Consider the following 22,605-nt stretch of genomic DNA (forward strand, 5'->3'; position numbering starts at 1 on the left):
AACAAAGGAAACCTACTACGCGTTATCTGGACCAGATAAAAATGAAATCGAAGTTGGCATACCATTTACATGAAACTTCTAGCTAGAAAATAGTTGGAAGATTATCACAGCTACAACACGTTTCATCATAAGTTACTTTGAGTATTACCGACCAGGGGTTAAATAACAACAACATCGTATATTTTGTTGGTGTTATAAGCAATGACTGAACACATCTATTACTGAAAGCATGCACTCCAGTTATGACAAACTAGTCGATTTTATTTTCGAAGTAGAGTGTAGACCGGACTGATTTATTTAATATGTCCGTTTTCATTTCCAACACAGGAGCGCGAGTTTTGATAAAAATTTAAATGCTGTTTTCTCTAGCACAAAAAGTGATCATGTGCAAGCGCTTTTCTAGTTCGTTTTAGTTTCCATAAGTGAACAATCTAACCCTGTCCACGTTATCGATTATGGGTGAAATTAGAAGCTACAAAGAGAAAGCAGTGAAATAGTCTTGCGGAAAATCGATATTCTATCAAATTCTTTACTCAATGACAGCATAACTCCAATTCTCACGTGCATTCCTTTTCATTTTCGGCAGCATATTGTCACAGAAGATTAGTTAGTTCCTAACAGAGAAATTGTTACATGTTCACCCATTATTTACATTTGCTATTCAAATCCATTCTTCTCTTACTTTTATCACTTTCTATCTATCAGTTTATATATTATATATAATGATTTCCTAACAATGTAATCAACAATGCACTTCCATATACCTATAAACACATATTTCTAAATTATATATATATATATATATATATATATATATATATATATATATATATATATATATATATATACATATATATATATATAACTATATATAAACACACACGCACACATCTTCAATAGAGGTGTTAAGAAAATATAATATTATCCAAACAATTCCCTGTATATCTTAAATTCTGTCACGTATGTGTGCACTGCTTATTTTATCCCTACTTATTTAACCACAATACGCATTAGCTTCTCAAAACAAATGAGACTTGAATAATCTCTCTCATCTCTTTTCATATCATGAATTTATGTTTCTAAACACTGCACAAGCATGTTTCCGCAAATGACTCATGCGTCCAGCTTTTGATTTGGATACTTTTTGCAGATATAAGTGCATTCTTGTGTATTCTTATGGACCAATTCAAGCTTTCAATAGACATCCAAACCTTGTTACAAATTGGACACTTGTTTTGGTCTTGGAGGAGCATGTTCCTATATGAGTTCTTATATTGGCTCCGCCATATGACTGCTCATGACTAATTCAGCTTCGGTTACGAGTAACACTCAAAATCACTAGACAGTCGGTCCCGCTTTCGAGCCCGTTTTTGCTAGTTTTTCCTGTTGAATCCTGTTCTGTTTGAATGCTTCGCAAACTTACTTCATTGTATCCACGCCACTTTGATTGATACAATGCAAGCGTTTCCCATTCTTAATTTCCAATGTTTAAAAATTCGAATATTGCCTTTATCACACTTTAATGTCTCATCTGCGGTATAAGGTGATGAGCAGGCAGAATCGTTAGTACGCCGGGTAAAATGCATAGCGGCATTTCGTCCATCATTAAGTTCTGTGTTCAAATTCCGTCGAAATAGATTTTTCTTTTTGATCCGCACTGGGTCGATAAAATAAGTACCAGTTGAGTACTGGGGTTGATATAATCAGCTTACCCCTCTCGCAAATTTGATGGTCGTGTGCCAAAATTTGAAACCAATATTTCTTCGATTTATACTGTGGGCGCTTGTGTAGTGCTAGTTCGCCATTAAGTATTTGCTTAGGAATCCTTATATTATCCATTATAATTAAATTCGACGCGTTTGATTCAAAATAATGTTTTTTTTTTGTTTTGTTTTTTTTTCAAAACTGGCATCTTACAGTTTGCAAGAATTATGGTGTCTGGATTTTTGTCTTAGTATGAGCCTTAAACAGCCTTGGTGGAATCAACCAAGTGATTCAATATAATGGCGAGAGGCAGTTCATGTTTTCTAAAACATACAAAAGAAGGCTCTCTTCTGTCCTCTCACACTTATTTCCAAGTTTTCCAAAAGCAGTCGTTACTTTCGCAATCTCTTGATGAATTGCAACATCTAAAGACTAATTAGATGATATAATGAATCCAAGACGTATACACATTCATTCAGAGCATAAGTACACACTCAAGTGCCGTAGTGAAAGTAATGAAGAAGGTGTTTATAAGTCATTTAAGAACACACAAAAACCGTTAAATTCACTTCAAAATTTAAATTTAATTTGTGTCAAAATATTTTCGTCGCTTTGAGACCGCGACTAGTTCACTGACAAAATTCTGTGCTGCATCTCTAAAAGTAACGGTTAGTTCATGATATATATGTATGTATGTATGTATGTATGTATGTATGTATATGTATGTATGTATATGTATGTATGTATATGTATGTATGTATGTATGTATGTATGTATATGTATGTATGTATATGTATGTATGTGTGTATGTGTGTGTACATGTGTGTGCGTATGCATCTGTGTACATGCGTATGCATGTGTGCATGCTTATACGCATGTATGTATGTACTTATGGATGTACGTGAGTAATAAGGTAAGTGTGTAGACGTGTTTGTGTGTATGTGTGTGTACATGTGAATGTACATGCGAACGTACGTTTATGTACTGATATGTGTCTCAGTTCAAGTTGTATACATGACTGTTACATTGTTGAAGGTTGTATACACACACACATATACATATGCACATACATACGTACATATATATCATGAACTAACTGTTACTTTCTCAGATGTAGCACAGAAATTTGTCAGTGAACTGGTCGCGGTCTCAAAGCGACGAAAATAATTTGACACAAATTAAATTTTGATGTTGAAGTAAATCTGACGGTTTTTGTGTGTTTTTAAATGGCGTATAAACACCTTCCACGCTACAATTGTTTTCGTTCCAGCACACGATCTCAGATCAGGTCACTTGCTATGCAAGTACATATATATATATATAGGAGATGTATATATATATATATATATATAGGAGATGTATATATATATATATATAGGAGATGTATATATATATATATATATATATATATATATATATATATATATATATAGGAGATGTATATATATATATATATAGGAGATGTATATATATATATATATAGGAGATGTATATATATATATATATATAGGAGATGTATATATATATATATATAGGAGATGTATATATATATATATATAGGAGATGTATATATATATATATATAGGAGATGTATATATATATATATATAGGAGATGTATATATATATATAGATGTGTATATATATATAGGAGATGTATATATATATATATAGACACACATAAATATTAATGTCCATAAATGTGTGACTAAGTGTGTGTGCATGCACACGCGCACACGCCCGCATGCGGATGCTTTCAGCTGGTTACGAACCTAACTGAACTGCTAGACAGTTCTCATATTAAACTTTTCCGTATCTGTTTTTTATATTTACTTGTCTGCACTACATGAATTTGTTTCAGATGTAATCCCATATTGTTCCTACAAATAAACAAATGTTATATGCAGATACGTTTCTACATACAAATAATGACAAATCCACTTCTTAGTACTCCAACACACATTTAGAATGAAGCGGTGTATGCAACAGCACACATGCCAAAGTTATAAACAATTGTGTGTATGTGTATGTTTATATTTCAGGTATCTATTTAATCACGTTTCTTCTGGTTTACATATGTAATGCAAAATGCACGGTAATGATTTGAAATTCGAGTCTTCCATGCCAACAGTTTATTTATATTTTAAGTTCAGGATATATATGTATGTGTGTGTGTATAAATACAGACATACATATATCATACAGAATGAAAATACCTTGGGGAAGGAAAATTAATATGTGTACGCGTGTGAGTGTTCAGACGCTAGTATGTGTATCCTTAGTCACACTGTAACATATTTGCAAAGGAAAACATTGCTTAAAGTTTTGAAACGTGGCATGTTATATTTCAAACTTCACTTACAACTACAAAGACGATTGTTCCAATAAACAGCGCAACTGTTTCACGATTCATCAGTTACACACGCACGCGTACATATGCGCACACACGCTCGCAGGCGAGGCACGCTTGCACTCATTATGTAATGAGTTTTCAGCGCCATCCAAGTTTGATAATCTCATGAGTGTACAGGAGATCAAGATGTCTTCTGGGTATTGGATGGCTGTTGGTTAACTCAGGTCACATGGTGTTAATACATCGGGTGTGTTCTCAGTTACTGCTCAGGATTCCTCGGATCGAAGGCTGACAGAATGCTGGTAACGACACACTATCTCAGGAAAGGGATTCAGTTTGCTAAGTACAGCAGTTAGTTGGTGAGTACATGGACTGGCCCATTCTTGATGTGTTTGTATGTAAATATATAGGGAGAATTCACACAAAAAAACAACAACAGACGAAGACAGGTGGTGTAGAAAAGAAATAGATGTATTAGTATAACGCTCGGGAATTGAAAATTTTTTAACGTTTCGAGCCTACCCTCTTCCACAGAAAGAAACACGAAGAGAAAAATAAAGGAGAATATATATATATACATATATATATATATATATATATATATATATATATATATATATAAAACCACCGCCTGACAACCAGTGTTGGTGTGTTTCCGTCACCGAAACTTGCGATAGAATAAGTAGCAGGCTAAATATTCCTGGGGTCGATTCATTCGGCCAAAAAATCTTCAAAGTGTTGCATGGCCACAATCAAGTGACATACAAGTAAAAGAATAAAATAACACATTTGTGTGTCTGTGGGTTTATGTGTGTGTGTACATATATATATATATATATGTGTGTGTGTGTGTGTGTGTGTGTGTGTGTGTGTGTGTGTGTGTGTGTATAGAAACACATACACGCGCGCACACACATATACATACAAATGGTTGTGTATATATATTTATATGTGTGTGTGTATGAATATATATATATATACCAGAGGTAGAGTAATATGCTTTATTAAAAAGCAGTAAAAATATCACAAAAACTGTTACTCAGAGTTTCAAGTTCAGTTCGTCGGACAGTTTTGTTTAGAATGGAACAAAAATAAGGTTATAAAAAAAAAAATGCAATTAGTTCAATAGATACATATTTGAAAATGGCTTTGTTTCACTAGTCCTTTCAACTAACGGTCTTTTCAACGTCCAGTTGCATGCAATAACAAATTTCCGTATAAAATCATTATTAAAAAATTGAAGAAAACCTTAAATCAAAAATAGTTCATTAGGAATATCCAGGGTAAATAATTAGCAGTAAAATATTAATCAATTAATGTATTAAAAATTATATACGTTTAAAAAATTTGTTCACGCTAAATTACATATACATTTAGCAGTATATACATATACCAAACCATCTATAATATTCATATTGTTGTTGGCACTCTATCGCTTACGACGTCAAGGGTTCCATTTGATCCGATCAAGGGAACAGCCTGCTCGTGAAATTAACGTGCAAGTGGCTGAGCATTCCACACACACGTGTACCCTTAAAGTAGTTCTCGGGGATATTCAGCGTGACATAGTGTGACAAGGTTGACCCTTTGAATTACAGGCACAACAGAAACAGGAAGTAAGAGTGAGAGAAAGTTGTGGTGGAAGAGTACAGAAAGGTTCGCCACTACCCTCTGCCGGAGCCTCGTGGAGCTTTAGTCGTTTTCGCTCAATAAACACTCACAACGCCCGGTCTGGGAATCGAAACCGCGATCCTATGGCTGCGAGTCCGCTGCCCTAACCACTGGGCCATTGCGCCTCCACAATATACATATATATACACTAAACATACAGACGCATGCATGTAGCTGCATACATATACAAATATATATAGGCAAGGCATATATATATATATATATATATATATATATATATATATATACACACACAAATGCATATATATGTATGTACGCACACTCACGCACGCTCACAAAACCTCCTGGCGTATGCTTATGCAAGTTAATTGTTACAGGCGAAAAACAGAGGAGGAAAATAATCAGAAAATATTCAGAATGGGGGAAGGAAGAAAACAATGGAAAAGAAGAAAAAGAATTAAAAGAAAGAGAAATGGAAAATTAGAGAAAGAAATGGAAAATAGATAGGGGTAAAGATTGTTACGTAACGGCATTCGAAACGTAAGAACGGTTAGATACTCTAGCTTTCGCAACGAACGCATAAAAACGCACATATAAAATTATATGCATATCTACATAAGTACAAACATGCATAGAAATATACACACATATATAAAAGTATATACACATATACATACACACTTATATATGCATGTATATATATATATATATATATATATATACATATAAAAATTATATATATATATATATATATATATATATATATATATATATATATATATATAAATTATATATACATACATACATACATACATATGTATACACAAACCCACATACAAACATATACATTCCTGCAATACATACATACACATAAATATACAGAGGCATATCTTCACATCAAGATAAATATATACACGATAACGTATATATGCAAACAATTTTAAAAACTGTCCGTTATATATAATATTAAAATGTAAAAATAAGAAAATTGTACATTAATTTAATATAACATAATTAAATGCGTGAGTAAACAGTAAAAATTTTTAAAAAATCGGCGAAGCTTATGCTTAACATTTGGAAACAGTCGAAGGCTTTCTTAAACGTGACGTCGAAATATACACTAGCATTGCAATGCAAAATAGCTATTAGGTGTAAAGTGAAATTCGAATGCAACAGTTAACGATTTTTTGAAAGTCAAAACATTTTACCTGTATGGTATTTTGTCGGTTGACATTTTAAACTTTGCGGCGTACCTGCAGGAATTTAAGAGCTCGCATCTCTGGTTTAAAGCATTTTTATCCTGGAACAGGATGAAGAACTTTTATGAGAGACAATGATTACATTTCATAGGGCTTTTATAAGCTCCATGTCTGTATGCTGATGCTTTTTCTAGAATTTCCCAGGTTACACTGAAAGGACGGGTTTCGTTCTCTTTCAATTCCCAGACATGTTTTGCAAGACTTGTCGTTGTCCTGTTCTCGAGGTATCGGAAAGAATTTCGGTGGGAATATAATCGAGTCATGAATGAATTTTCCGAAGCCGCTGTATATGTTTTATATTCTTGCCAGCCATTTACTTGCACTTGGCTCTTTTCCTTCCAACAAACAGCAAGTCTTATCTTTGAAGCTGCAGTTCCTCAGATTAGATTCGGCATTGTAGTTGTCTGTAATAATTTTCGTGTTGTGCTGGCTAATGAAAAAGGCGAGGTTTTTGCAACAAAAATAGCTAACCTTCAGTATTCTGCCATTACAATGCTCAGAAACTAATTTTAAGAATTCCCTACCTATATTTGTTTTTACGGCAATATTAAATGCAGGGTTAAACCACAAAACTTTCCTAGTTTTACTTCTACGTGGTCTATTATTGCTAGAATTAAATGAACTATACTGGATCTTCTCCGAAAATCCACTTTTCCTTAATGCATTGTTGTAATACGGCGCAGCATTTTGAAATGCTGTCTTATCTGAAGAAATTAATGAAATTCGCCTTCCTACATTACTGACTAGGTCCTTACGAATTACGGGTGGATGATTAGATTCTTTGCTAATATAACATAGCTTTTCGTTGAGCTTACGATAGAGTTTAAATTTATCTGATTGTGAATCTAAGTTGATATCTAAAATCTATGCTTTTAAGGTTCCTTTCTATCGTAATCCGTAAGCCCATTTTTGGAAGAAAGTAATCAGATTCTTTCTAAGGTTACCTATGATTGTCATCCCTGTTTAATCTTGCATCTATAAAAGGGAATTCTAGATGCAGATTATGCAAAATATAAGTTCCTATAAGCATACATAACTCCGCCCCATCATATGATATGCCCCCATCGGTACATCGAAAAGAGAATCCTCACTCATTTTGACCCAGGTGGAATCCTCGTTAAAAGGAAGGGATTTCCTTGCATGAAAGATAATATCTATTTCCGAGCTATCAATGGTGACATACTTGGCGAACTCTAATACTTTTAGAAGCAAAGGCCTAGATATTGACGGGTAAAATTCGACAATATCAAACTACGTAAATTTGCAGTTATTCTTATGGCTAATCCCAATGAACCAATCTATCACTGTCTTACTATTTTTCCAAAACCGCAAATTTAAATCTCTATTTAACTTGCTTAAAATACGATTTAAAATATATTTGCTAATCATGCCTATTTCAGTTTTAGCTGGGTTAATTAGTCTACATTTAGGGTTTCTATTGAAATTAGCTTTCTGGTCTTTTAGGGTAATAAAGGGTTGGCGTAGGGGGAGGTATTCTATCCTATCACTAGCTTTAACGTCGTTAGCATTGTATATATCTGTGTGTGTGTGTGTGTGTGTGTGTGTATGAATATATATGTATATACCTGTGTGTGTGTATGAATATATATGTATATACCTGTGTGCGTGTATGAATATATATGTATATACCTGTGTGCGTGCATGAATATATATGTATATACATGTGTGTATATGAATATATATATGTATATACATGTGTGTATATGAATATATATATGTATATACATGTGTATGTATGAATATATATGTATATGCATGTGTGTGCATGAATATATATATATGTATATACCTGTGTGTGTGTACGAATATGCATGTATATATCTCTGTGTGTACGAATATATATGTATATACCTGTCTGTGTGTGTGTGTATGCATATATATATATATATATATATATATATACACATATATATATAATGTATATACCTGTGTGTGTATGAATATATATTTATAAACCTGCGTGTGTGTATGAATATATATTTATATACCTGCGTGTGTGTATGAATATATATTTATATACCTGCGTGTGTGTATGAATATATATGTATCTACCTGTGTGTGTGTGTATGAATATATATGTATATACCTGTGTGTATATGAATATATATGTATATACCTGTGTGTATATGAATATATATGTATATACCTGCGTGTATATGAATATATATGTATATACCTGTGTGTATATGAATATATATGTATATACCTGTGTATATGAATATATATGTATATACCTGTGTCTATATGAATATATATGTATATACCTGTGTGTATATGAATATATATGTATATACCTGTGTGTATATGAATATATATGTATATACCTGTGTGTATATGAATATATATGTATATACCTGTGTGTATATGAATATATATGTATATACCTGTGTGTATATGAATATATATGTATATACCTGTGTGTATATGAATATATATGTATATACCTGTGTGTATATGAATATATATGTATATACCTGTGTGTATATGAATATATATGTATATACCTGTGTGTATATGAATATATATGTATATACCTGTGTGTATATGAATATATCTGTATATACCTGTGCGTGTATGAATATATATGTATATACCTGTGTGTATATGAATATATATGTATATACCTGTGTGTGTGTACGAATATATGTATACACCTGTGTGTGAGTACGATTATATATGGATATACCTGTGTGTATGTGTACGAATATGCATGTATACACCTGTGTATGTGTACGAATATGCATGTATACACCTGTGTGTGCGTATGAATATATATGTATGTACCTCTGTGTGTGTGTATGAATATATATGCACATGTGTGCACCTTCGAGTGCTCTATGCGTGTGTGCGTATGTACCTTTACGTGTGTATATGTGTGTGTGTGTTTATATATCCTTATATATAATTATGCTCGTGTGTCTTACATATATTTACGCTATGTTCGCGCTAAATCTAACATTTTGCATAGAAGGAAATGGAAATACTGTATCCTATTCAAAAGTAAGAGTAGTTTTAAAATCAAGAAAATATCATCTAGAATATGGTTGGGAGATAACTGTGTACTCAGTGTAGCTGCCCTCATCTTCCACCACGGCCTCAAGACAACTCCAAGCACTGGCTTTTTTCACTCCGTCCCTGAGATCTTCGAACACCACCATGGTTTTGGCTACCAGCTCGTCCTAGCTGTTGCAAACAGAGGAGTTATTGTCTTTCTCAACCGCACCCCACACATAATAGTCCATGATATTATAATCGGGATAATTGGGAGGCCAGAAATTTGGTTTGGTGAAGACTTATAAAAAATCCTTCGGCAAACACTTCTGACTCTTTCCGGAGGTATGGCAAGAAGCCTCCATGTCAGCTAACTTTTTCTCAACTAACTCTAATCTTTTATGGCCTCCAACACTGTTGAATGTTCATTAAAACATGAAGCTGTCCCTGAAAGATCAAAAAACATGAAACTTGTTAAACTTATCCCAAACAACGTGTAAATACATACTTTTGTGTATAGATATGTATATATAACTTTATGCATGTTTATGTGTAATATTTATATATACCCTTACGCATGTGTAAATTTATGTATATATACCTTTATGCATGTTTGTCTGTGTATATGTACCTTTGTGTGTGTGCGTGTGTACGTTTGTTTTTGAAAAAATCTGTTATATTGCATCAACCTGGAGAATTAGTCAGTGCACTTCAGATACTGGTTAAGAGTAGATTTCTTAAAGTGTTGACTTATTTTGAGTGTCTGGGTACCATGGTATATGATGGAAATCTAGACGCAGAGATCACTTCTACTCAAAGGCAGCAAAAGCCTTTGGCAGCCTAGAATCTGAAGTCTTGCCACAGTGTCATATCAGAGTTGACAGAAATATCAACTAATATGTCTCATATTGTCTGTCAGTGTTGTTGTATATTGTTCTCAGACGCGAACAATATACATGAGTTGTGAAAGATTTCACCAAAATTGTCTCCGCCACCTACTCAAAATAAGGTAGTACTCATTCTTGACACTGAAGTTATTGAAGTTAGAATCACATCGGCCCAAGCTATGCTTATTAAGTGTCAACTACGATGTACAAACCATCTCATCTGTATGTATATGAGCAATTCTCAAACAAACGCTTTATGGTGTACTTATGCCAGAAAACAGAAAAAAATTGTAAGCTGAAGAAAGGATACAGTGTTACTTTTCTACTCTTTCACTTGTTTGTCATATGACTGCGGCCATGCTGGGGCACCGCCTTTAGTAGAGCAAATCGCCCCCAGAACTTATTCTTTGTAAGCCTAGTACTTATTCTATCGGTGTCTTTTGCCGAACAGCTAAGTTACGGGGACGTAAACACACCAGCATCGGTTGTCAAGCGGTGTTGTGGGGGGCAAACACAGACACACAAATACACACACATATACATATATACGACGGGATTCTTTCAGTTTCCGTCTACCAAATCCACTCACAAGGCTTTGGTCGGTTCGAGGCTATAGTAGAGGACACCTGACCAAGGTGCCACGCAGTGGGACTGAACCTGGAACCATTTGGTTGGTAAGAAAGCTACTTACCACACAGCCACTCCTGCGCCTATTCTGTAAAATCAAATTTGAAATGCCTTAAATTATGTTACATCACTTATCTTGCATCATTTGCAGCAGATAGGGAAGCGTGGAGATCTACAATATGGAGTTGTATTAAATATTCTGAGCTCAACAGAGCTCAAATGAAAAGAAAATCCCATAAAGATGAGATTAAATCAATATCGTTGAAAGAGTTTCTCATTTCTTTTTATAATGTATTAGCCGGGTTGTAGACATATGAATCTACTTACAGACATACTCACGCATACACACACACACTCACATATATATATATATATATATATATATATATATATATATATATATATATATATATATATATACATATCCACACATAAATATAGATGCATATAAGCATAGGTATATACGTGTGTGTCTATACATGTATATGTGTGTGTATGTGTACATATCTACACACAAATGCCTATACAAACACATATATGTACCTATATTCGTACACAAGTATGCATACCTATGTATAATGGTAGTTGTGTGTGTGTGTGTGTGAAGCAAATATATAAATTATAAACTAAATAGGCCAAGATAAGTGAATGGAAACAAAAGTCAAGATTGAAATATTTACTAAAACCTCGACTTCACTCTCTTTTCGCATCAATATATCTTGCCTTTTATGAAAATAGATTGATACTCTAAGATGTAAAAATATAAACTAGAAAGATTTGATGTGTTTCTTCTCTGTAATTATTATTTTTTTTTCTGTAGAGGAAACGTGATCACTTTATTACGGCAGCGGGATATAAATTAGTTGCCCATAAAACTTAATTTCAGTTTGCATGTTCCCCTTCACAGTCACTCAATCATTAATCATTAATGGTATCACTCGCTCAATCATTAATCATCAATGGTATTACTCGGGAAACAATTTATATGCCTGCACCCTTTTACACTCGCACGTTCATTCAAACGGTGTATACATAGAAATAATTATATCTAAATATGTGTACGCACACGCGCGCGCGATTCTGTTATCTGAGCCTGAACGCGTCAAGTTTCTGTTAGAAGCCTTCGAAACAATGATGTCGTCCTTTATTTACGTGTATACATGTATACATATTGTATATCAAACCCAAGGAGTTTTGTTCATTTGCATTATTGTTTGTCTCTACATATGTACATGTACGTATGTGTATATACATATTGATGGATGGATGCATGCATGTATTCGTATTTACATATGGATGGATATATTCATGTATATATACAGATGGATGTATAAATGTGCATATACGCATGGGTGTATAGATATGCATATACACATGGATGGATGTATGTGTATATACACATGGATGTATGTATGTATGTATTCGTGTATGTGTATATACGTATGTATGCATATATGTGTGTATACGTATGCATGTATGTGTATATACGAATGTATGCATGTGCATATACGTATGTATGCATGTGCATATACGTATGCATGCATGTGCATATACGTATGCATGCATGTATGTACATATACGTATGTATGCATACATGTATGCATACATATACGTATGTATGCATACATGCATGTATACGTATGTATGCATACATGTATGTGTATGTATGCATGCATGCTTGTGTATGTACGCACGTATGCAAGTGTATATGCGCATGTATGCATGCGTATATACCTATGTATGCGTGTATGTATGTTTGTGCATATACGTATATAGTGTCTCTCTACCAGCACGTGCATTACTTCCTCCTGAATGTCTCTAAAAAAACGGGGAAATACATCGAAATAACCAAAGATTGAATTGTCTCTGAATGAACTACTATGTAGGATAAAATTAATATATTGCACAAAAGAATTTTCTCCGAAAATTTGAGTTTTAAATAATGTATTTAAGTTTTCCGACAAACTCTCGTGTTTACAAACTTTTCAAAATATAGTTTTAGCTTCCAGTTACATGGTAGCGTTTGCTTTTTTTATATTATTAACGTTGACAATCTTATGTGTGCAATTGTTGTTTAATTAATTATTGGAAGTTAGTAGATAGCGTATTCTTAAAGTAAGCTTAGTTTTAGTTATTTACTTGTTCGACATTATTGCGTATGAGATAAATATAACAAGGAATAAACCTGATATCTTTTGTTGTAAACAAATAGACTACATGTTTTTCAGGCATTTTCAGACGAAGCACAATAATTTCACGAATTGAAAACGGAGATCTTAAATCGTTTTCTTTACGTCTACAGAAGATTTCAAGAAACCAAATCTACAAGCACAAATCGTAAATCATTGGTGAACATAGATCAAATTGGAACCATAACCTGAAAAGTTATGCTGATATCTTTATTTATTTATTTATTTATTTATTTCCCTTTATTTTTATTTTCCCGTCGGAGATACCTATCGGTTTAGGTTCACCTCGCACAATTATTTTCCTCTCACTCACACTCTGATTCTTCTTCTCTCAACTCCCTCTCTCTCCCTCTCTGTGTCTGCGCGCCCGCATATATTTGTTTCCACACACAGAGTATACATTTAAAAGTATATATCTGTAGACATATTTACGTGCTTGCATATGTACGGAAGTACATACATATAGATCTTCCGGGTGAGATTCTTTGTCTATATCTCTCTTCGTATAAGCTTACGTTTGTGTAGATATACACACTCACACACACACACAAATTTTTGCATATACAACTCCCAGCTTACCTAAATGTGGGTGTCCCAGTGAAACCTCCAAAAGGAAAGAAGAAACTTTGGAGTAACACCGAAGATGTCCAATGTAGGCAAAAGAAATATCGGGTATAAAAGGAGATATATACGCAGATTTTACCTGCTAGATAACTACTGGCATGGAGAAGATGGCACAAACTATCATTTTGTACATCAAAAGTGCTGCCAAAATTGCATGGATCTAAATCAGGACTTTTTTCCAGGAGGAGGACAAAGAAGAAGTTGCACTTTGTCTGCTCTTAAAAGACGATATGCAAGCATACTTCGTGCTACTGCAAACTGCTAATTTCGCCTAAATGTGAAAATAGTAGCAGCAGGACAAAAACATATTTTGTACATATAGTAGCTGACGTAGCTACGGCAAGCAAAGGCTTGGAACCACGCAAGGCGGCGAGCTGGTAGAAACGTTAGCACGCCGGACGAACTGCTTCGCGGTATAACGGCTCTGTGAATTATTGTGAATACGGTTGTGTTATTTGGGAAAACTGTCTCTTGTGATTTTTGGGGAATTGTTACGGTTACGTTTCACGTGAGCTGCTGCATTTTTTCCCAGCTATGGCGAATAGTAGTGTCTCCAGTATGGAGAGCTACGCCAAAGCTACTGCGGTGAGGAAGCCAGTGCCGCTAGAAACCAAGTTAATCAAGTTGGATATGGAGGAGGTGACCAGAAGCAGGAATTTGATAGAAGTTGAGAGAGACTCATACAAATTGTGTCCCCCAAAAGAGACTAAAGTAGAAAAAATTCTGAGGACAGTTGTGCATCGTACACAGGCTGTCGAAACCTGTAAAATTGAAATGGTGACGGAAGAGGAAATCGAGGAGTGCCTGGGTGAAACTGTCAATGAAGCCACGTACATCAACAGAGGAAGAAAGTTCGGTACGGTAGAGGTTGGGTTTGCCACCATAGAAGAGACAACCAAACATGCGACCAATATTTTAAGAAATACAAAAATAGGATTACTACCAAGTTATAGAGGAAGAAGAAGTGTGAGAATACGTATTCCGAGAGTGCCACCAGAAATTAAGCCGGAGTAGTTGGTTGCAACAGTGCTAGCTTCAACCAAGGAGGAGCCGGAATTGGGACCAGTGGCGAAATCAAAAGTGTGCAAATGGTGGGGATTTGGACTCGAAATGTGGCTTTTTGCCACATTCGAGGACATAGAAAGAATTCCCTACCAGATAGAAGTGGAGGACGAGAAAACGTTAAATGTAGTAGTCGAGGGAAGAAAATCAAATTGTTATATATGCGGGGAGAGAGGTCATATAAAGACCAAATGCCCCCTATATGAGTTGCCACAGCAAGAGAAAGCACAAACAGAGGAGGAAATAATTGTAGACCACACTGCGGAAATAAAAGAGAGACAGAAGTGTGAAACAGAGAAAACAAAGGAGAAGAACGAAAATGGAGCTACTAACCCTAAAAAGCGAAGGAAAAATAAGTCAAAGAAACGGTCAACAGAAAACAAAAAAGAGATAAAAAAGCCAGAAACTAATAATGTACAAGAAGAGGAGGAGAGAACGGATAAAGATGTGAAATAGAAGGGGGTTTTGATAAAGTACGAGAATTGCGAGCAGATGGAGAGATAAGTCGAGAAGTTGCAGGAAGCAATAACAGTGAAAATTCCCGAGAAATGTGCTGAGAAATGCATTATGATACAAGAGAGAAACTTCTGGGAGTACATAAAAGAACTTGGGGAAAATTTAATAACGAAACGGGTATGGTTGGTGGAGACACCACCCCCTAGAACTGATTATTTGCAGTTGTTAAAGACGGACGTAACCATGATTAATGGAAGAAAGGTAACGCGAGTGTTTGAATTTTTTGAGGTACAAAACCGTTAAAATGTTTACATGACGTTGAACGTAAAAAAGTGAAAAACTGGATAAATGTAACCACCCGATCGAGTGTTCATTGCGCCTCATTTTTTTTCATTCTTGCATATTATCATTTTATTTTAATTACCCCGATTTTATGTTTGCGTTTTGTACGGTCTTTATGTTTTGTGATGTCTTAAAAATTCTTTGTATAGCCCTTTATGGGTAATAAAGAAATCGGTATTCGTCTGCTGTTACGTTCTGAGTTCAAATTCCGCCGAGGTCGACTTTGCTTTTCATCCTTTCGGGGTCGACTTTGCTTTTCATCCTTCCGGGGTCGATAAATTAAGTACCAGTTACGCACCAGATTTTATGAGGGGTGCTGAAAAGTTGTTGGCTTTGAGTAAAAAGAATCAAATAATTATGATTTTATTCAACATATTCCCCTCTCAGATTTACACAACTATTGCAGCAGTACTTCAGTTTTATAATCGACTTAATTCCTTTGTCTGTCCTTGTTTGTCTCCTGTACGTTTAGCCCCTTGTGGTCAATGCAGAAATAAGTTGACAGATACAGGGGTGGCCACTACTAACATCCACACAGGCGTCACGCCAATATTTCTAGTAAACATCGGCACCGGATTTATCTACCAGCTGTAGATCAAACTATATGGTATGAATGGTTGAGCAGCGGGTTCTAGGACGTGCATTGTCCTTATAATATAATTGCACAAACGTATCAAATGTGAGCAGACACCCTTATCATATCGTTTTATCTAATGCGAACACTATTTGGTGCTTCAAACTTGCTAATGTATTCTGCATAATACCATTATTTCGTTTCCCAAAATGGCTCTTTCAAAAATGATGCCGTCTATTTGTTTTTGAGATGTCTATTTAAATGGATTATGGTGGATTGCTGTCTACTTCAAAACAACATTCTGGTTGAGAAGGATTTATAAAGCATCGAATATTTAAAATATATGCATATGTAGAATGTTATATGTATTTACTTTTATTAACGGATTATTATATTGCAAATGTGTTACTTTGTTCTTATTTCAATCTTTCTTGAACATCAATATTTCAGTCACAGCAATATTTATATAATATGGTTCTGAAAACAATGTATATGTATTGATAATCAGTTAGAATTATAAGTGGGTTTTTTTTTTTTACATATGCTTCCTAATTATATATTTTTCCCCTATTTCCCTGTTTTAAATAGATCATCATTAATAGGATTTCATTTTAATGAGGGGTGCTGAAAAGTTGTTGGCTTTGAGTAAAAAGGATCAGTTAATTATGATTTTATTCAACATATTCCCCTCTCAGATTTACACAATTATTGCAGCAGTACTTCAGTTTTATAAGCTCTGTAAAAGAACTTGGATGGTTGGGCCTTCAACCAGCTCTTTCACGACACCCTTAAAGCCAGGAACGTTTCAGCACCCCCCTCTGGAATTAAAACAAAAGATAGGATTGTAGTAGAGCCTGAGAACCACAGCAACAGCAAATATTCACTATAGAAGAATAACTTTTAACGTTGTTATATTTTCAGATCCCACTGAAATTCTATAAAACTTCATAATAAAAAGAGCAAAGCAGAAAACAGAAATTTCATTATCAAAACTGAAAATGAATTTGACAGCCGGTGAATATTCGGACATTTACCAAGGTGGAATGTATGATGACAGTTATGATCTTTATTTCTACGAGGACCTCGAAAAGTTGAGACTTCCTGGAGTGCAAGAATCTTACTTCTGTTTAACAGTCACAGTTTACAGTTTAACATTTTTACTCGGATTACTGGGAAACTCGTTGGTGATTTTTGCCGTGTGTGGCGATCGCAAGCCACGTAGTGTAACATCTTTATTCATGGTTAGTCTTGCCGTTGCTGATTTGATGTTTATACTGGTGTGCACACCTTATGAATTGGTACGTTATTTCAAACCGCACGCAGAGGGTGGAGCACCAGTTTGCAAATTAGCATCCTTTGTGGATATGCTGTCAGCAGTTGCCTCCATTTTGAACTTGACATCAATTAGTGTCGAGAGGTAAGTGACACATTAACTCATTCAATGGATCAGTACTATATATTTTTATATTTTTCTCGGGCTTGTATTTAATATTTATTTTCAGGCCAGAACTCAGTGTGAATAATAATCGAAGACGTTCAAACTATACTAGAGTTAGGGTTACTTTATTTAGTGTTTTCTATTTTACGATATTAAAATGTTATTTGGGTAAATTTTGACTGCTAACTTTAGCATTAAGTGGGACTGTGCAGATGCCATTTACCTATTGTTAAATTACACGACTCGATTACATTTTTTATAACGGATCTCCGTCGTTTGACGATTCATTTGTGTGATCAACTAAATAACCAGTACCAGAATTAACACTGAAGGACATTACATTTAGTGCGAAAGGCCATTAATACTAGTTTACATAAAATAAATTTTGACGAATGGTGTTACTATTCCGACTGGTACGCTATTTTTTTCCATAATAAACCACCAGAACGAACAAACACAAATAGCATTCTTTCCAACTTTACAGACCGCATTCGTAATGATCCCAAACATAGATCACTTGCGCAACGAAATTATCATAGAATAAAAAGAGACCTGGACATGTGAGTGACACGATCGCTTAACACAATCACTAAACCTCACAGTATCTTTCATCCACACGACCAACACCATTCTAAAAGGCAACTTTTCCCTAATCAATCTAGTGAAACTTTAAAAAAATGAAGCACAATTACGAAAATAATAGTAGCAGCAATAATCTTGTTAGTACATATTAATGTCATGAGATGCATTTCAATACAGATGAAGGTAAACGAAAAATAATCCAAACACTGATCGTGTCTACCACTTTTGACTTCACTGTGGATACCAGCGGATATATACAGCAAATCAAAAAAGACATGAAGTTAGTATAATATTATTATACTTCTATGCTGCATCTGGTAGTATTAATTACTGCATAATATGTCACACATTATGTTACTAAACTAGATAGCGCCATAAGATATCTATACCTTTGTGCTATATTTTCATGTTTTGAGTATTCTATATCATAATAATAGTTTCTATTATAAGCACAAGGACTGGATTTTGTGGGGAGGGAGACAATCGATTACAACGACCCCAGTGTTTCACTGGTATTTAATTTATCAACTCTGAATGGATGAAAGGCAAAGTCGAACTCGGCAGAATTGGAACTCAGAACGTAGCGACGAGCAAAACACCGCTAAACATTTCGTCCAGCGTGCTAAGGATTCTGCCAGCTCACCGCTTTCAATAATAACAATGATGATAATAATAATAATAATAATTATCCTTTCTACAACAGGTATAAAACCTGGAATTTTGAAGGGATAGAGCTAGTCGACTACATCGACCCCAGTGCATGACTGATACTTATTTCATCACTGCCCAAAGGATGAAAGCTAAAGTCAACCTCGGCAGAATATGAACTCAGAATGTAAAGACGGACGAAATGCTGCTAAGCATTTTATTCAACGTCCTAATGATACTGCCAGCTCACCACTTTAATAATAATAACGATAATACCGTCAATGAAGCAGCTCATACAAAAGCAATGAATGAATTCTGACGGAGTATTGGTGGGTGTATACGGTAGAAATTTAATGCTTGACAGTATTTTAGTTTCATACCGCCACGTTGTCAGTGGAAATGAGCTAGGGTGTGTTTTGTCGGTAGGCAAATGCCACACTCAAATATTTCTCGACTTCAGAAACCCGTGAATTTAGGGAACAAGAGTGAGAAAGCCTTTGGCAAAAATCATGCTCCCAAACCACAAGTTTCTGAGTTCAGTACCCTTGCGTGGCAACATGGGCAAGTGTCTTCTACTATAGCCTCGAGCAGACTAAACCCTTATGAGTGGATTTGGTAGACGGAACCTGAAAGAATCCCGTCGTGTGTGTGAATAAATATATATATATATATATATATATATATAAATCAGTATGTGTTTGTGTTTTGACTAACACATACATTTCCACAATTCTCAACCGATTTTCACCAACATTTACACACACACATTACTTATGTTCCAAGGATGGTCATGGACTATAACATATTGTCCAGAGCTCCCACGTAAATGGACAAACCGGGCAAAGAGGTGGTTTACACGTTTTTTTTTTCTAATTCGTTGTATGTAAATAGGTTTTCTAAGTAGGGTTTTCTATACATTTTGAATCTATATGGTCGTATATTGGCATTAAAGAATATTTTTTAGTCAGTTTTCACATTTTTTAAATTTTTTATTTGTATGTTGTAATTGTTTATTATTACCTCGTTAGAGAGTATCATCAAAGTGATAGGATTTTGTCTATTTATTTCGAGTGTCCACCTGCGACGGTGATTAAATTGACTAGGAACTGTGTATGCGATGAATATCCAATAGCAATCAATCTTAATCTCCATATTTAAACTACATCAAACTTTGGAAAGCTTACCTTTACCTATTCTGAGTTACTTGAAAGGTGATGTACCCTTTCTTCACTTCTATTAGTCGATACCTTTGTTTACCTACCGATGCGTTGTTTCACTTTAAATATGCTTATTTACTCATCCATTACGATATTTCTAACGCAACATTTTTTCACTGCGAACTGCTAAAGATTCAAAGCAGCATTCGTGAACTGAAGTCAAACTCTTCCCGTTGTCATTTTTCGTTACCTGAAGTCAATTTCAGAGTGGTCGTACAGTGTACGCACATAGCAAATATATTTTTTTAACTCTACTTTTTCAAGTAGATATAATATTGCCATTTTTAAAGTACCAATCATACTTCTCTCCGAAAATAGCTCAAATTGCTGTTGAATAAAATAAACTCGCAGAGGGGAAGTTTCAATGTCTTCCTTCAATATTCATGCACTATTTATGAGGCTGATTCAGACAAGAAATTTCGCTTACATATAAAACGACTATGTTTTGTAGCCATTAGCCGTAATCTAGTCACAAAACACTTCAATAGTTCTACTTTGCATCGCTTTCAAACCGATATGTTCTTTGGTCATTAAAGTGCAACGACCTCCACAATAACCAGCCTTTAATTTGCTTTTCGATTCCTAGGTTAACCGGAAGCGTAGATTGCCGGGCTACTCATAAACCTTGTCGGTAGTTCAATTATTTGGTGCAAAAAATATCACCAAAGCAACATAAACTGTCCAAAGGACGGGTACTTTTGCTAGTATATATATATATATATATATATATATATATATATATATATATATATATATATATATATATATATAGTGTGTGTGTGTGTCTCCCCTCCCAGTATCGCTTGACAACCGATGTTGGTGTTTTTACGACCCCGCCACTTACCAGTTTGGCAACAGAATCTGATGGAATTAGTACTAGGCTTCCAAAGAATAAGTCTTGGATTTGATTTCGCTGACTAAAAAAAAAAACTTTAAGGTGGTGCTCCAGTATATGGCCGCAGTGAAATGACTGAAACAACTAAAAGAAGAAAGGAGTATGTCTACTTCGGCAATTGAACGTTCTGAGACCAATCAGAATCGGGTTTCGATAACTTGCTTTTTGTATCCTACTGCCGTTGTCGATTAAGTCACTATCAGTTATTTAACAAGTATGCATCGATGGTAAACCTCATCTGGTGTGATGATCATAGTGGTTCCGATTCTTGTTTAGAGGAATTTACTTCACTTCTATAGAGTTAATGCAAAACATAAAGCCACTTATCAAACACATTGTTCCTCAATTCTTTTATTATAGATTTCTATCAATATAACATATTATTGAAAAGTAATATTTATTGCCACATCAATATGGCTGTTCGACCATCCTACCGTTTTAAACCCCAGGACGCGTTGTATAGTGAAACTGTACACCCCTCCCGGTAAAAAAAAAATGTGGTAGTAGGCAGCCATTATAAATAGACCAGTAGCCGGTCGACAGAAAAAGGTCGAAGGTCAGGAGTACATGTAGACTGAATTTATGCTTGTTGAATTGTGATCATGGTTATTGAACTTGTATTTTTCGTTGAACTGTTGAAGATTTTGTGTGGCTTCCCCATTTATGGGTGAAGCAGAGAATATTGGAAATGTGCAGTCGCAAACTGGAAGCTATGCTGCAGTAACAGGCAGAAACCTATCGGCCGAGCTCTTGCAGATAAGAGATTTGGAAGTCGGAAATAAAGACTTCTAGAAATTTAACCAACTATTGAAGAAAGAAGGTGATAGCCTGAGGCTAACGCTAGCAAAAGAAACAACAGAGAAGGCAGAGAGAAAGACAATAACCTACCGTACGTTAAATATAGCTACAAATAAAATAGAAATTGATAATGTCGACGAGATAGAGGAGTGCTGGAAGGATATTAAAGACGTAATAACGTTTTTTAATATAGGAAGAAAATACGGCACGGTGGAGGTACGCTTCGTTAATGAAAACGAAGCGAAAAAATACTCCACCGTAGCCTTGAAATCATCGATATGGGCACTACTACCGACGTACTGCGGAAT

General features: G+C 34.8%; 1 protein-coding gene across 3 annotated transcripts in view; it reads left to right on the forward strand.

Annotated features, from left to right (window-relative positions):
- The window catches only part of LOC106872657 (QRFP-like peptide receptor), a 122,543-nt gene that overhangs the window by 14,082 nt on the left and 85,856 nt on the right, over positions 1-22,605 (forward strand). The window contains exons 1-2 of one of the 3 annotated variants that reach the window (XM_089357452.1): positions 15,794-16,064; positions 17,641-18,136. In XM_089357452.1, the coding sequence (XP_089213578.1) occupies positions 17,718-18,136 (419 nt within the window). In that variant the 5' untranslated portion in view covers positions 15,794-16,064; positions 17,641-17,717. Of the gene's footprint in view, positions 1-15,793; positions 16,065-16,678; positions 16,825-17,640; positions 18,137-22,605 lie in introns of those variants that run through there. The other 2 variants (XM_089357453.1, XM_089357451.1) reach the window with 2 other exon arrangements.

Source organism: Octopus bimaculoides, chromosome 9 (assembly GCF_046866305.1).
Source record: "Octopus bimaculoides isolate indiv1 chromosome 9, ASM4686630v1, whole genome shotgun sequence".
Classification (NCBI taxonomy): Eukaryota; Metazoa; Mollusca; class Cephalopoda; order Octopoda; family Octopodidae; genus Octopus; species Octopus bimaculoides.